Source organism: Salvelinus fontinalis, chromosome 10 (assembly GCF_029448725.1).
Source record: "Salvelinus fontinalis isolate EN_2023a chromosome 10, ASM2944872v1, whole genome shotgun sequence".
NCBI classification, from domain to species: Eukaryota; Metazoa; Chordata; class Actinopteri; order Salmoniformes; family Salmonidae; genus Salvelinus; species Salvelinus fontinalis.
In genome coordinates this window covers 1935826-1952964 of record NC_074674.1, presented here as the reverse complement: position 1 = coordinate 1952964, position 17139 = coordinate 1935826, and the positions used below count along the sequence as shown (strand labels likewise).

General features: G+C 41.8%; 1 protein-coding gene across 1 annotated transcript; it reads right to left on the bottom strand.

The window, feature by feature from the left end:
* Positions 1-378: 378 nt before the first annotated feature.
* Positions 379-15676, bottom strand: pygma (phosphorylase, glycogen, muscle A). Its single transcript, XM_055935264.1, has 20 exons — positions 15358-15676; positions 9819-9920; positions 9529-9607; positions 9249-9352; positions 8905-9036; positions 8555-8666; positions 8298-8380; positions 7957-8100; positions 7361-7453; positions 5903-6049; positions 5536-5699; positions 5264-5378; positions 4939-5040; positions 4686-4833; positions 4474-4532; positions 4203-4344; positions 3879-4089; positions 3261-3395; positions 2409-2475; positions 379-2023 (listed from the first exon to the last, which is right to left on the bottom strand). Exons 1-20 carry the CDS (start codon positions 15598-15600, stop codon positions 1871-1873), a joined length of 2535 nt encoding a protein of 844 aa, XP_055791239.1. The 5' UTR covers positions 15601-15676; the 3' UTR covers positions 379-1870.
* Between the last annotated feature and the right edge of the window lie 1463 nt (positions 15677-17139).

Below are 17139 nucleotides of genomic sequence, written 5' to 3'. Positions count from 1 at the left end.
TGCACAGCCTATATATTTTTTCCTGATAGTGGATGTAACATTGAAGATCAGACGTTGTTTTAAAGGTACAAATTCAACATATTTTATTAAAGGTTAATCTATGTCAAAATTTGGTTACCATGATGACATAACCCTGTGGTTGAAATTTCCCCTCAAAACAACAGTTGACTTTTTTGGGATAACTTGTCACAATACGTTGAGAAATTACGTTGAAACAACGTTGATTCAACCAGTTTGTGCCCAGTGGGAGGTGGCAACTATACTTGTTTCATAATTTCAGTTCGGGGACATGTGTCTTCAATTCTAAGATGCAACATCTCTAGAATGCACATGCTGGTAGTGGAATGTTTGTGCCTGGTGAAGAAAAGACAAAAGGCCTTAGTGTCTAGTATACTTTAATGTGGTTGTATAACTAGACTAGAACATCCTGAAAAGACGTGGTCGGAGGATGAGGCTTCATTGGCCACAGTTGGCATTATTGACAGCCGTAAGGTGAAACAAACAAGGAGCTGGGTTTCAGAATGGGTGGCAAGGCCATTATGTGGGTCCCAACATCAAAACACTGACATGCTTCCTCCAACTGTGGAGCAGCTGTGTTATCCCACCCCTCCGCTGCTCTGCTTCACTGGTTCCCAGGCTAGCCCTCAGAGGCCTTCAAATAGACTACATGGAAACGTTGGTTTCTTCAGGTAAAGACGAAACATACGCAAGTTGACAAACAGAAAGCTGTTTAGCATTGTTTTTTTCTACCCAATTAAAAAGTAAAAAGACTAGATCCACAGGTGGCTGGTTGCAGCTTCATTGGGGAGGACATGCTCATAGTAACGGCTGGAACGGAATAGTATCAAACACAGGGTTTCCATGTTGTTGATACCATTCATGTCACTCCATTCCAGTCATTATTTTGAGCCGTCCTCCCTTCAGCAAACCTTCTGTGGGAGATTCAGATCAACATATTATTGCAGGCCTATGTCCCCTCAGAGGGTTAGGCACCATACATCACAGGAGGTTGCTGGCATCTTAATTGGCGAGAACGGGCTTGTATTAATGTCTGGGCAGAATATCTGGAATGGTATCAACTACATCAAACACATGGTTTCCATTCCATCCGGGCCGTTACGGCCATTATTATGAGCCGTTCTACCCTCACCAGCCAACACTGCCATATATATAAGGTAGATGGGGTGTAGAGGGGTAAACCCATCCATGTGTTTTTATGGACAGAAAAGAGAAGACTCTGAGCTGTCCGATCAGGGCCAGTGTCTATTGTCCGCTAAGAGGGACAAACACAGCACGATCATGGCAGTACCCTAAGAGAATGCATGTTCTCATCGTGGACTAGAGTCTATGCTTTGAGAATGCATGCACGATACTGACAGCATTCAAGCTAAGATAAAAGACACACAGCTCAACCTACTCTTGCATTTAAGAGCACAGAAACTCATTCAGAATGGATCCAAGCATACATACATTTTGATACACTCCAGAATGCACAACCAAACACAAAACCCACCACACAACTCTTATGTCTTCTCCACAACAGCAGTTTAGATTGTAACCACCTGCACGGTCTGATTAGTGACGGAACAGAGAACACCGGTAAATTCACCTCTCTATTTTTACAAAACAGAAGGCATTGCTTCCTTTTTCATTTTTTGCTATTCTGGTCTCAAGACCTGTCACAATAAGGTATGAGCCATGTGAATAGCCAGAACTCTGTGTATGAGACAAATTAGACAGGCATCAATCATTACAGTCATTCAAGTGCTTTGAGAAATTATTTGCCATTTTCCTCAGACGTATCTAACGGTGCTTATCTCCTAACAGCAGTACATAGGGTCAGTGGTGGAGATGGGATTGGACTGACAGCTTATTTGAGTTTCTCATCGGGGGCAGGGATCTTTTCCAGGCTGGGCTCCATGCCCCAGATCTCTCGGGCGTACTGGGCAATGGTGCGGTCACTGGAGAATTTACCACAGCCCGCAATGTTATGGATCACCATCTTGGTCCATTCCTTGGGATTCTGTTAGTAGAGAGAGACGGAGGGACAGACAGGAAGGAAGGAAAGATTATGTTGAGATCACACTGCATAAAGTGAAATCTAACCAGCCTAAATATCTTATATTGAGTGATAATTCACTTAAGTTGAGTGTGCTTTTTTTTGTTTTTTCTTAGCAACATAAAAAAGGCTTAATACGAGTAATTTATCTTCTTTCAAGATATTTTACCTTTATCGTCTTAAGGTAAAATATCTTGAAAAATGTCTTGAAATAAGAAAAATGATCACTCAATATAAGATATTTAGGCTTGCTTAGATTTCACTTTTTGCAGTGCAATATTTGAGAAGGTATGGACAGATACCTCAACCAGGTGACCTAGGACCTATGCGATTTAGACATAACACTGACCTTGTACAGTTGGTTGACCTTGTCCTGGCATTTGATGTAGGCTTCATAGTCAGCAAACACCTTGAACCTGTACATAAAACATTAGATATGAATAAATACAAGAAAATACATTTGAGGTGCGTCTGCACACATAAAGCCTGCCCTTTTTGATTGGTGGGGTATAAAAAACATATATACAGTACCAATTAAAAGGTTGGACATACCTACTCATTCAAGAGTTTCTTTATTTCTACTATTTTCTACATTGTAGAATAATAGTGAAGACATCAAAACTATGAAATAACATTTGAAATCATCTATTTTCTATCTTGTAATGTTAAATGCAACAACTTGCCTATCAAACTAGATAATTTCTCATCAACTCATAAATCTTGAAAAAAGTACCCTCCCCACCCTTCTGCCACTGGCGCAGTGGGTTGCTGTGCTCATCCTCGTTGCCTGTGCGAGCTACCTACCGCCACCTAGTGGCGAATTAAAAAAAGACCACCAGTAGGTTACTTTGGGGTTGCTAGCATGTGTTCTATCTCACAGTCAGGGCCAGGGAAGGGGCAACTGCAGGTAGACTGTCAGAGTAGGGGGGAAAAAGTGGGCTTGTTTTGACAGCGTAGCCTAGCTAACTAGCTGATTCATCTGACCTGTATTACTGATGATCAGCTAGTATAGCCCACCCCAACAGGGGCAAAGATGCTTAACTCCCTTTCATCTGTGGTTCTAGCTTGCTACTTCTACATTGTGTGATGAGTGAGTGTGCCCTTTTTTAAACTTTGAGCACCTACCCCACCAAAGGTCATTGCACGGCCCTCTGTGTGAGTGTGAGCGAGTGTGAGTGAGTGTGTGTGTTGATGTGATTACCTGTCGTGGTGCATCAGCAGGTCCACAAGTTCCTTGAAGAGGTCAGGCTCCTTGGGACTGAAGAAGCCGCCAGCAATCTGGTCCATGGCCTGCTTCAGCTCGGGAATACGGTTGTAGTACTCAGAGGCGTGGTATCTGTGCAAGACAAAGGCAGTGTTTAAATCTCGCTGTTCAGAAGGATGTCTCTCTATTATCTTAAACAGAAAAACATGTGTTATCTTAAACGTTGAGATACAAGGGAGACCTGGCCAGACAGTATGTCTGCCCTGTCACTTGTCTATCTCCCTCTGACCTCACTGTCAACTCTGTATCCTGACTGGCACAGCCTCTGTATCCTGACTGGCACAGCCTCTGTATCCTGACTGGCACAGCCTCTGTATCCTGACTGGCACAGCCTCTGTATCCTGACTGGCACAGCCTCTGTATCCTGACTGGCACAGCCTCTGTATCCTGACTGGCACAGCCTCTGTATCCTGACTTGCACAGCCTCTGTAATCCCCTTCTCCGCTTACAACACTCCCATTCCTGTGGATCAATTTCTCCTTACTTCCCTGTCCCTTACCCTAACCCAGTGTCCTCTCTGCCTTCCGATCCCCATGTCCATGTGCTCATGCTCACCCTTTGCCGGCGTCCATTGCGTCCACATCCTCCACTCTCATGCCAAAGATGAAGAGGTTTTCCTCTCCGGCCTCCTCAGCCATCTCCACGTTGGCTCCATCCATGGTGCCGATGGTCAGAGCACCATTCAGCATGAACTTCATGTTACCAGTGCCAGAGGCCTCGGTGCCAGCTGTAGAGATCTGCTCAGACAGGTCGGCAGAGGGGATGGCTGGGAGGAGACAAGGAGGGTGAGCAAAACTATAAGCATAGGGATGCAGTACAAGAAGAATATACGTTACAACAACAGATACCCATGGAGTTACGGGTTAGTTAGTTAGTCACCTTTCTCAGCCAGGGTGACTCTGTAGTTCTCCAGGAAGATGACTTTGAGGCGGTCGCCGACAACGGGGTCGTGGTTGACAACCTCACCGATAGCTGTGATGAGACGGATGATCATCTTGGCTGTGTGGTAGCCTGGTGCAGCCTGGGAGAAAAGCAGGGGGGAGAGGACGTTGCATAATAACAGTGAGTTGTGGATGGGAGTTATTGTTCTATATGTACTTCCTGTAACTAAACGCTGGTGGCTGTAAAGGCTGAGGGGCACCAAACATACCTTTCCTCCGACCATGATGGTTCTTGGGGTCCAGTGCTTGTTGGGCTCCTTCTTGATACCTGAGAAAGAGACAGAGGGGTAGTGAGTGAGTGAGTGAGTGAGTGAGTGAGTGAGTGAGTGAGTGAGTGAGTGAGTGAGTGAGTGAGTGACTGAGTGAGTGAGTGAGTGAGTGAGTGAGTGAGTGAGTGAGTGAGTGCCAAGGTAGTACTAACGGTTGTAGTAGGTGATCATGTGCAGACAGTTGAGCAGCTGTCTCTTGTACTCGTGGATTCTTTTGACTTGGTAGTCAAACATGGACTGGGGGTTGATCTTGACCTTGTAGTGCTCCTCCAGGTGCACAGCGAACTTCAATTTGTTCTCCTACATAAGGGGGGATATGATGGGGGCGTGGAGTTAACACAGACACACAGTAGGCTGTTACAGGATCTTAGTAAACACCAGAGGTGACAACTTAGTGAGACTCACCTGCTTGACTTTGGCGATGTCACGGATGAAAGCATCATCATTAACGAACTTCAACAGTCGCTTAAGCTGGTCAAGGTCACGGATAAACTCCTCTCCAATTTTCTGACCAATGGGATGACATGAGAAATGTTAGTGTGCAAGTATCCGCTTACTGATACTATCATCAAGAACAGAAACATCTATTTAACTACACTGATATTATAAAAGATTCTATAAATATAAGGATTAATATATATATATGTTTCTTCATATAGACAAATGGCTACATCCAGTGAAAACCTCTCACTCCATTCTAAATGCTAACGCTTTTGCAACAATCCCGCACCTCTGCGATGACCTCCGCCAAGCCGGGGTTGCACATAACCAGCCAGCGACGGGGGGTGATCCCATTGGTCTTGTTCTGAAACTTGTGTGGGTCCAACTCATAGAAGTCCTTGAACCTGCACATAGTAGCACAAACAATATCAAACTAGTTCACTTTAGCTCTTCAAACAAATCCAATCAAAATGTGCATCACCAATAGTATCATAATGTGTTGCGTTTGTGCCATTTAAATATGATGATTTAAATGTATTTGTGTTTGTGTAGGACACGTACAGAGTGGCGATGAGGATCTCAGAGTGGATGCGGGCCACGCCGTTGACAGCATGGGAACCAACGATACACAGATGAGCCATGTTGACTTTCTTGCATCCTCCCTCCTCAATCAGAGACATGCGGCGCAGACGGTCGTGGTCTCCAGGGAACTTAGAGGCAACGTACTGGAGGGACAGGTGAAACAAAGGTTTAGGTTTCCACAAGGTAGACATTAATATTCTGTAACAAAGTTGGATTTCAATAAAGTTAGCATATAATAATACAGCGTGGTACAATAGTTTCAGTTAGATAAAGGAACACTGATCTGTGATGAACACTTTCTCTATGGTAGGCTAGCGTTGGTCTGTGTGCCATCGGCCTCACGTACCTCCATGAAGCGACGGTTGATCTCGAAGATGATCTCCAGGTGACGGGGCAACAGGTGATGGAACAGGTCAATGGGCCAGCGCTCCAGGGCCTCAGGCAGCACGGTGTGGTTTGTGTAGGCACATGTACGGACACACACGTCCCAGGCCTGGACACACACAGGGACAGAGGTAAGATAATACAGTTTATATACCTCATGGTTCATTTGACCTTCTCTAGACAGAAGTAGGATACATTAACGGTAGTCTTAGTAGTCCTAGCTTTACATTTGTTCTAAGTCTTTATCTGTGGTGTGTTGCCAAGCCAACACATTCTACTATGCTGGTATTGTTTGCCCCCTGCTGGTATCATTATGAATTTAAGTATGTTTGTGTTGTTGTGCGGACAGTAACATTAGTCATCAATTTGTTTCATGTTTTATTTGTATGTTTAGCTCATATAATATCATTTTTAAATATGCATTAAGTTGTCTGAATATACATGAATACATGTGGCAAAAACACATATAGACATTAATACATATATTTCTATAGCTTTTAAAATATTTGTTTACAATGGTGAGGGAGTGCCAAGATGGAGGCAAGGTGGTTTCAACACAGCGCCCTCAATCAGTCATCTAGTGTATAAATCATTCCAGCTCCTCATCAACCAGCACCCTCATCAGTCATCTAGTGTATAAATCATTCCAGCTCCTCATCAACCAGCACCCTCATCAGTCATCTAGTGTATAAATCTTTCCAGCTCCTCATCAACCAGCACCCTCATCAGTCATCTAGTGTATAAATCTTTCCAGCTCCTCATCAACTAGCACCCTCATCAGTCATCTAGTGTATAAATCATTCCAGCTCCTCATCAACCAGGAGCCTCATCAGTCATCTAGTGTATAAATCATTCCAGCTCCTCATCACCCAGGACCCTCATCAGTCATCTAGTGTATAAATCATTCCAGCTCCTCATCAACCAGCACCCTCATCAGTCATCTAGTGTATAAATCATTCCAGCTCCTCATCAACCAGGACCCTCATCAGTCATCTAGTGTATAAATCATTCCAGCTCCTCATCACCCAGGACCCTCATCAGTCATCTAGTGTATAAATCATTCCAGCTCCTCATCAACCAGCACCCTCATCAGTCATCTAGTGTATGTATAAATCATTCCAGCTCCTCATCAACCAGGACCCTCATCAGTCATCTAGTGTATAAATCATTCCAGCTCCTCATCAACCAGCACCCTCATCAGTCATCTAGTGTATAAATCATTCCAGCTCCTCATCAACCAGCACCCTCATCAGTCATCTAGTGTATAAATCATTCCAGCTCCTCATCAACCAGCACCCTCATCAGTCATCTAGTGTATAAATCATTCCAGCTCCTCATCAACCAGCACCCTCATCAGTCATCTAGTGTATAAATCATTCCAGCTCCTCATCAACCAGGACCCTCATCAGCTTCCACTCACCTTGTCCCAACCCAGCTTCTCCTCATCAACCAGGACCCTCATCAGCTCAGGAATAGCCATGGCAGGGTGAGTGTCATTCAGCTGGATGGCAACCTGGATGTGAAAGACATCGAGTACATTGTTATTCTTTTTATTATATCACACATTCACATCAGATCAAGTCATCAATACAACTATACTTAAACCAGTGACACGGAGACAGTTGCAGTCACAGAATATTGTCATCCTTGCACTTTACAATGGAGCAAAATGTTCAGTTTTCTCTTTTCAAAACAGGTTGAATGGTTCTTTTTATTCTGTAGGCACCTGTAACTTACCACAGGTGAGATAAATGACACAATTGCCAAATTCATTGGAATTTTGAATAATTTAGTCCAGGCCATTTTTTGATTAGAAAAATAAAAATATCCGTTTTTATTATAATTTTTTGGGTCCGGTGTCAATGCAAATCAAACAAATACGTTGTAAATTAAACAAAAGTTTTCAATTTCAACTTATTTTAAAATAAAGAGAGCGAATCGTGCAAGGGTACCACAACTGTAAGTGACATGAAAACATATCAGTATATGTTAGAATAACCAATAGTGGGTTCTCACTTTGTTTGGTAGCTCGGCAAAGTCTGTGCGGACGACCTCTCTGGAGCCAAACTTCGAGGCCTTGAAACGACGGACGATGTCCTGCAGAGTGGCGGCCACCACAAAGTACTCCTGCTTCAGACGCAGCTCCTTGCCCTCAAAGAACTGGAGAGAAACACATGTAGTGGTGAATCCACACTGACCTGCACATCTGACCTGCATATTCTACAACCTAGAATTAAGGTTGTAACATAACAAAATGTGGAAAAAGGGAAGGGGTCTGAATACTTTCCGAATGCACTGTACAGTATATACAGTATATAATCGCTGCACAAGGATATTAGAGAGAAATCTATCCTTACATTATCGTTGGGGTACAGCACGCGGGAAATGTTCTCACACAAGTTTCTGTCCAACACAGCCTGAATGTAGCCACCAACGTTGACTGTTGAGAAAGGGAAAAACACACCCTAAGGATAATGGTTCCCAGTGGCCAATTATGTCATGCTACATGAGTAGCCATGTTAGCCATTTTCAGATTTGACAAAATAAGCATATGAAATGGTGGAATGCAGCCAGTCAAGGTGAAAACAATTAGCCGAGCAACGTGTAGACTTACAGTCTTTCAGGTTGAAGTCGCATGGGGCCTTAGCAGACCACAGTCTCATGGTGTTGACAATGTTGTTTCTGTAGCCGGGAATAGGGGTGTCATATGGCAGAGCCAGCACTATCTGTCAACACAATTACAAGAGACTGAACTTAAAGAAACCTGCTAACAGAATCCATATTCATTGATGGTTCATTGGTTGCATCCAGTTGCCGTAACACACACACACACACACACACACACACACACACACACACACACACACACACACACACACACACACACACACACACACACACACACATGCTCAATCTCAATCCCTCCTATGCTCAATCACACCCCGACCCCTGTCCTTTATTCACCTGAGTGTCAACCCATTTCACACCATCTGGGGTGTGCTCAGTCCTGCCATAGAACTTGACGGGGCGCATGTACTCAGGGCGGGCCTTCTCCCAGGGGTTGCCGTAACGCAACCAATCATCGGCCTCCTCAACCTGTCAATCATTGGGTTATACAACAAATATAATATGTTCCTACTAGCACTGACTTTGTTGATAACTACTTTATTGAGGGAAAATGTATTTGCTACGACTGTGATATGTGGTTGTCTTAACTAGCAATCTTAAGATGAATGCACTAACTGTAAGTTGCTCTGGATCTGCTAAATTTTGAAAAGTTCAAAAGCATAGGAGTGTATATAGGTTACCTGCCAGCCATTGACAATCTTTTGGTTGAAGATGCCAAACTCATAGCGGATACCATAGCCATAGGCAGCAAGGCCTAGAGAAGCCATTGAGTCCAGGAAGCATGCTGATGACCAGGGAAGGCTTAGGTTAGGGTTACACTGGCTAAATTAACTTATCATCTTTATAATCATGTTATATAGTTATTTTAATGTTTTGATAATTCTAGTATAATTCATACAATTGTCTAAGGCACATGAATGTTGCACTCTCTCTGTGAGAGCAAGTAGCTAAGCAACTGACCGGCAAGACGGCCAAGACCACCATTTCCCAGGCCAGCATCCTCTTCCATGTCCTCCAGCTCCTCCATGTCCAGCCCCAGCTACGGAACAAAGGGGTTCAGGTCAAGTCAGGTTAAAATCACAGCTCTGTGGCCATGACATTCAGTTAAAACAGGGGTAGATATTTTAACCCCCCAAAAAATGAATGAGGGTAGAAAATGTAGTTATGTTACAGAAGGTGCAGTCAGTTTGACAGCCGTGGTGAGCCACAGCAATGAAAAAGCTATCTGTATGACTGTGAGCATCCCTCACCTGGTATATGGCCTCATCACAAGCGTTCTCCAGGGCCAGGTTCACCATAGTGTTCTGCAGGGTGCGACCCATATAAAACTCCAGGGAGATGTAGTACACACGCTGAGGACGAGATGAGGGGATAGAGTGAGAGAGAGATGAGAGTGGGATACCGTAGCAGAGCCAACATCCAGAGGAGAGACAATATTATGAGTATGGCCATCTTATTAAGTCTCTAACCCAATGAGTTACAGTCTGCTGTTTTAATAAGTGCATTGAATTATTTTAAGGACTGTTGAACACTTGGTGAACGACTGCGTGTGGAAATCTGACACCTGAGCCTTACAGTAGTTTAGCCTTTGACATTTCACATGTTGTTCTCTTGGTGTTGGATAGGGAGGTCTGGAACACTCTCTGGCAGAGAGAGTAGAGGGGTGAGAGGGGAGAGGAGAGGGCAGAGAGGAGGGCAGAGAGGACAGAGAGGAGGGGGAGGGCAGAGAGGAGGGGGCAAAGGACAGAGAAGAGAGGTGATAGGTGCTACGGGAGACAGATTGCTGTTGGTGTTACATAACATTGGCATTTTGGCTCAGGCAAAAATAGCTTCAGCTGGGGTTGTTGTAAAGGTTAGTCTATGTGTGATACTCATGAATGGTGAAAGAGAGGTCTGAAAACATACTGTAGCTGTACCAGGGAGGGTACTGATACACTAGAGTATCAAGTATGTAGAGGTCTAGTGTATCAAGTCTAATAAATGACTTAATGTTGTACTCTGGGGGTACAGTGTATGAGTGAACCCTCCAAAAGAGGTGTAAATGTGCAGCTAAATGTGTACTAAACAGATATGAACATCGATCACAAAATTGGTAACAATTTGGGTACAAATATGATATGTTGGGTCAAGACATCTCTTAAATATTACCCTGACCCCTACCCTCACCCTCACACTCACTCTGGCCCTGACCCTCACCCTGACCCCTACCCTCACCCTCACTCTGACCCTGACCCTCACCCTTACCCTCACTCTGACCCTTACCCTTACCCTCACCCTCACTCTGACCCTGACCCTCACCCTGACCCTTACCCTGACCCTTACCCTGACCCTAACCCTGACCCTAACTCTGACCCTCACTCTGACCCTGACTCTTACTCTGACCCTGACCCTCACTCTGACCCTGACCCTCACCCTGACCCTTACCCTGACCATTACCCTGACCCTTACCCTGACCCTAACTCTGACCCTCACTCTGACCCTGACTCTTACTCTGACCCTGACCCTCACTCTGACCCTGACCCTTACCCTGACCCTTACTCTTACCCTCACTCTGACCCTGACCCTCACCCTCACCCTCACCCTAAGCCTGACCCTTACCCTTACCCTCACTCTGACCCTTACCCTAACCCTGACCCTTACCCTCACTCTGACCCTGACCCTTACCCTTACCCTCACTCTGACCCTCACCCTCACCCTAACCTTGACCCTGACCCTTACCCTAACCCTGACCCTTACCCTTACCCTCACCCTCACCCTTACCCTAACCCTGATCTTGACCCTTACCCTCACTCTGACCCTGAGCCTAACCCTCACTCTGACCCTGACCCTTACCCTCACCCTGACCCTCACCCTGACCCTTATCCTAACCCTAACCCTTACCCTTACCCTAACCCTGACCCTTACCCTCACTCTGACCCTTACCCTGACCCTTACCCTCACTCTGACCCTCACCCTCCCCCTGACCCTGACCCTTAACTTCACCCTGACCCTAACCCTGACCCTAACCCTGACCCTAACCCTGACCCTAACAGTAACCTAATCTGAGCCAATTCTGAGATTTAAATATAGGTTTGCCGGTCAGGAGTGTCCGTCTAGATATTTCCATTGCACAATACAGTACGCAGCATACCTCCCCCATGCCCATGAGAAAATTATTTTTTTAATCCTAAAACTAAAGTGTGTGTGGTTTCATTAGATGATTAATGTATTATGATATCATATGTGTAAATGAACCAGTCAATACTCAATGAAACATGTGAATTAAAAGATTAGCAATTCATTTCATAGTGCAAATTTGACATGCACTGGTTGAAGTTTCAATCATTCAGTCCCTTTCACTCCAATATTGATATCTGATAGAGTTTTTTATATTGATATCTGATAGAGTTTTTTATATTGATATCTGATAGAGTTTTTTATATTGATATCTGATAGAGTTTTTTATATTGATATCTGATAGAGTTTTTTATATTGATATCTGATAGAGTTTTTTATATTGATATCTGATAGAGTTTTTTATATTGATATCTGATAGAGTTTTTTATGTGTCAAGAAGATCTCTTTACATCCTGTTCATCTTTACTGACTAGCTTTCACTGTCTGTCAGGATGTTTCATGAATACGGTAGTTATGGAAGAGGCTGATTCACAACTACACAGAAGGCTCAGTCTGATAAAACTAATTAACTAAATAGAAGGCTCAGTCTGATAAAACTAATTAACTAAATAGAAGGCTCAGTCTGATAACACTAACTAAATAGAAGGCTCAGTCTGATCAAATTAATTAACTAAATAGAAGGCTCAGTCTGATAAAACTAATTAACTAAATAGAAGGCTCAGTCTGATAAAACTAATTAACTAAATAGAAGGCTCAGTCTGATAAAACTAATTAACTAAATAGAAGGCTCAGTCTGATAAAACTAATTAACTAAATAGAAGGCTCAGTCTGATAACACTAACTAACTAAATAGAAGGCTCAGTCTGATAAAAACTAATTAACTAAATAGAAATCTCAAGCTGATAAAAACAAATTAACTAAATAGAAGGCTCAGTCTGATAAAAACTAATTAACTAAATAGAAGGCTCAGTCTGATAAAACTAATTAACTAAATAGAAGGCTCAGTCTGATAAAAACTAATTAACTAAATAGAAGGCTCAGTCTGATAAAACTAATTAACTAAATAGAAGGCTCAGTCTGATAAAAACTAATTAACTAAATAGAAGGCTCAGTCTGATAAAAACGAATTAACTAAATAGAAGGCTAAGTCTGATAAAACGAATTAACTAAATAGAAGGCTAAGTCTGATAAAACGAATTAACTAAATAGAAGGCTCAGTCTGATAAAACTAATTAACTAAATAGAAGGCTCAGTCTGATAAAAACTAATTAACTAAATAGAAGGCTCAGTCTGATAAAACTAATTAACTAAATAGAAGGCTCAGTCTGATAAAAACTAATTAACTAAATAGAAGGCTCAGTCTGATAAAAACTAATTAACTAAATAGAAGGCTCAGTCTGATAAAAACTAATTAACTAAATAGAAGGCTCAGTCTGATAAAAACGAATTAACTAAATAGAAGGCTAAGTCTGATAAAACGAATTAACTAAATAGAAGGCTCAGTCTGATAAAAACTATCAATGAGGGTATGGAAACAAAGTTTTCCCCTGCTCCTTTACACTCGTTGATGTCAATTGGCACCTCTGCTACTCCTACAGCTGTAGCTATATCGACTCTAGGATGAACTGGGTGAACGGGGGGAGAAGGTCACAGAGAGGTTTAGTATTACAGCACAGCATTGGCAGATCATCACGGCTGAGGAGCACTAGTAAATTGGAAATGTCATGGTGATACCGCTTGCATTAATGCAGCAATGCAACAGTTGGCAAAGAGAAGTAAATCAGGACAGAGGCCCTCTGTGGACAGCAGCATGTTGCTGGGGAATGACTAGTAAAAAAAACTTACAGTAGTGAATCATACAACCAGGCTTCAAATGTGTCATTTCACTCCATGTTAAGAGTATACAGTATGTGTGATAAGAGTATACAGTATGTGTGTTAAGATTATACAGTATGTTTAATAAGAGTATACGGTATGTGTGATAAGAGTATACAGTATGTGTGATAAGAGTATACAGTATGTGTGATAAGAGTATACAGTATGCGTGATAAGAGTATACAGTATGTTTAATAAGAGTATACGGTATGTGTGATAAGAGTATACAGTATGCGTGATAAGAGTATACAGTATGCGTGATAAGAGTATACAGTATGCGTGATAAGAGTATACAGTATGCGTGATAAGAGTATACAGTATGCGTGATAAGAGTATACAGTATGCGTGATAAGAGTATACAGTATGCGTGATAAGAGTATGCAGTATGCGTGATAAGAGTATACAGTATGCGTGATAAGAGTATACAGGATGCGTGATAAGAGTATACAGTATGCGTGATAAGAGTATACAGGATGTTTAATAAGAGTATACGGTATGTGTGATAAGAGTATACAGTATGCGTGATAAGAGTATACAGGATGCGTGATAAGAGTATACAGTATGCGTGATAAGAGTATGCAGTATGCGTGATAAGAGTATACAGTATGCGTGATAAGAGTATACAGTATGCGTGATAAGAGTATACAGTATGCACGATAAGAGTATACAGTATGCGTGATAAGAGTATACAGTATGCGTGATAAGAGTATACAGGATGCGTGATAAGAGTATACAGTATGCGTGATAAGAGTATACAGGATGTTTAATAAGAGTATACGGTATGTGTGATAAGAGTATACAGTATGCGTGATAAGAGTATACAGGATGTGTGATAAGAGTATACAGTATGCGTGATAAGAGTATACAGTATGCGTGATAAGAGTATACAGGATGCGTGATAAGAGTATACAGTATGCGTGATAAGAGTATACAGGATGTTTAATAAGAGTATACGGTATGTGTGATAAGAGTATACAGTATGCGTGATAAGAGTATACAGGATGCGTGATAAGAGTATACAGTATGCGTGATAAGAGTATACAGTATGCGTGATAAGAGTATACAGTATGCGTGATAAGAGTATACAGGATGTGTGATAGGTGTGATATTAAATTGCCTTGAAGCTCTTATGATCTTGTGTGGCTCAGTTGGTAGAGCATGGCACTTGTAACACCAGGATTATGAGTTCAATTCCCATGTGGGATCAGTATGAAAAAAAAGTTTTAAAAATGTATGCATTCACTACTCTAAGTAGCTCTGGGTAAAATAATCTGACAACTGAAATGTAAAAATATGATATTTTCAAACCATATGTCCTAAATTGCCTATTATCCTGCCAATAACACTGGCCACTGGAACAGTGGGATTATCACCTGAGGTCAGAGGTACACAATAATAAATAATTTGTCAAATATTGTGTGGTATGACCAAGACCACTAGAATGTAAAATGACTATGTTATTTACTGTTCTCACAGTATGCCCATATATTTCCCATATACTTATGTTAACATGGAATGCTCTTCATGATAAATTACTAATGATGTCTATTTTTCATTGCTAGATGGTACTGTGAAACCAAAGGGGAAATTTGACATCCCATTCTATTCCATTTGTTTCTCTCTTTGTTTATATTAGTTTCTATCATATTAGTTTCTATTATATTAGTTTATACCATATTAGATTTTACTATTTTTGTTTATATTATATTAGTTTATATTCCATTTTATTTGTTCTATTCTATTCTATGGATTTTAGGAGGCTACAGATGATATGAACATTTCAACAGTGGAACTTACTTTGGGATCTTTCTCATAGTAGTACTGCTGGGTTCTGATCCACTTGCCCACCAAGTGGTCGCGCACGGTGTTGGCGAGAGCAAAGTAGTAATCCCGTTTGTTTGCCACATTTCTGTCCTTGACCAGTGTAAAATGGAGATGCCTGTTGAAAGCGACCTTCAGTTCAGCGACATTTTCCACACCAGCAAGACCTCTCACGGAGATCTGCTTCCTTTTATCGTGGTCTGACAACGGTTTTGACATGATGCTCTACCCCTGGCTTCCTTGTTCCAATACAACTTCAGGTGCACGTCCAGCCAGTTCAGATACGACTACAGAAGCACCCACATGGATGGGTCATGTTCACCTATTTATAAGAGTGATCATGAATATTAAGAAGAAGGCGGAGCATACTCAAAAGGGAAAGCCAATCACTACTCAGTCCCAATTATTACATAGGAATATTTTCAAATATTTAGATTAAGGCCTATTTCACATCTTGCAGCCTATAAACTAAATTAATCTGAATTGAATTGTCATGAAAAAAAATACTTTGAATAATACGCATTGAATAACATTTCATAAATGACAAAACAGATGGTAAAAAACATAAAGGTTTTGACGTGTCTATTGATTTAGGCCTATCTGAGAGATAAGAAAGCACAGATTTTTATTTTGTTTTTAATTGACTCATATTTAACCCCTTTTTTGCCCCCAAGGTACTTCCATACTTTTTAAACTTGTACCTGGCTACCTAAAGACGAGTCGTGTGTGCATCCTAAAGCAAAACAACCGACCTGTATGTTCCTAAGAGTCTCACCTTTCAATGGTGGGTACTATTGTACATATTAGTGTGTAGCCCAAACTGTTCGGACGGTACAGATAGAAGCTGGCAGATCGGCGGTACCGACTTCAGACGAGTCCCATGATGCTTGTGGGTGTCGTAGAGCAAAACGGACGTTTTTATGAGAAGGCAGATTTTCGGAATGTCTCCTGGTCTGACAAACACAGCTGAAGCTCTGCCACCTTCTACCACAGATATGGAAGGCCGACGTCGGCGGATGCGGTGGATTGAGGTGTATTTTTATGGGGTAAAATAATGTCGAGATTACCGCGGGGTCGACTCAAGTGTGAACAGTGTTCTACTGGTATAAAATGTACAATAGGAATGCTCCTATGAATTTATTCTACTAGTATGTGGCCAGACATCTATGTGTATTTCTCTCTACAACCACAGAGTTTCTAAACCAGACTCCCGGAAAACACTTGCGAAACAGACAAAGTTTTTAATGTCAAGTGCACAAGTACAGTGAAAAGCCTTTCTTGCAAACTCTAACCCAACAATGCAGTAATCAATAACCATGTAATACTACAAATAACAAGTTAGAACAAACTCTAACCCATCAATGCAGTCATCAATAACCATGTAATACTACAAATAACAAGTTAGAACAAACTCTAACCCAACAATGCAGTAATCAATAACCATGTAATACTACAAATAACAAGTTAGAACAAACTCTAACCCAACAATGCAGTAATCAATAACCATGTAATACTACAAATAACAAGTTAGAACAAACTCTAACCCATCAATGCAGTCATCAATAACCATGTAATACTACAAATAACAAGTTAGAACAAACTCTAACCCAACAATGCAGTAATCAATAACCATGTAATACTACAAATAACAAGTTAGAACAAACTCTAACCCAACAATGCAGTAATCAATAACCATGTAATACTACAAATAACAAGTTAGAACAAACTCTAACCCATCAATGCAGTCATCAATAACCA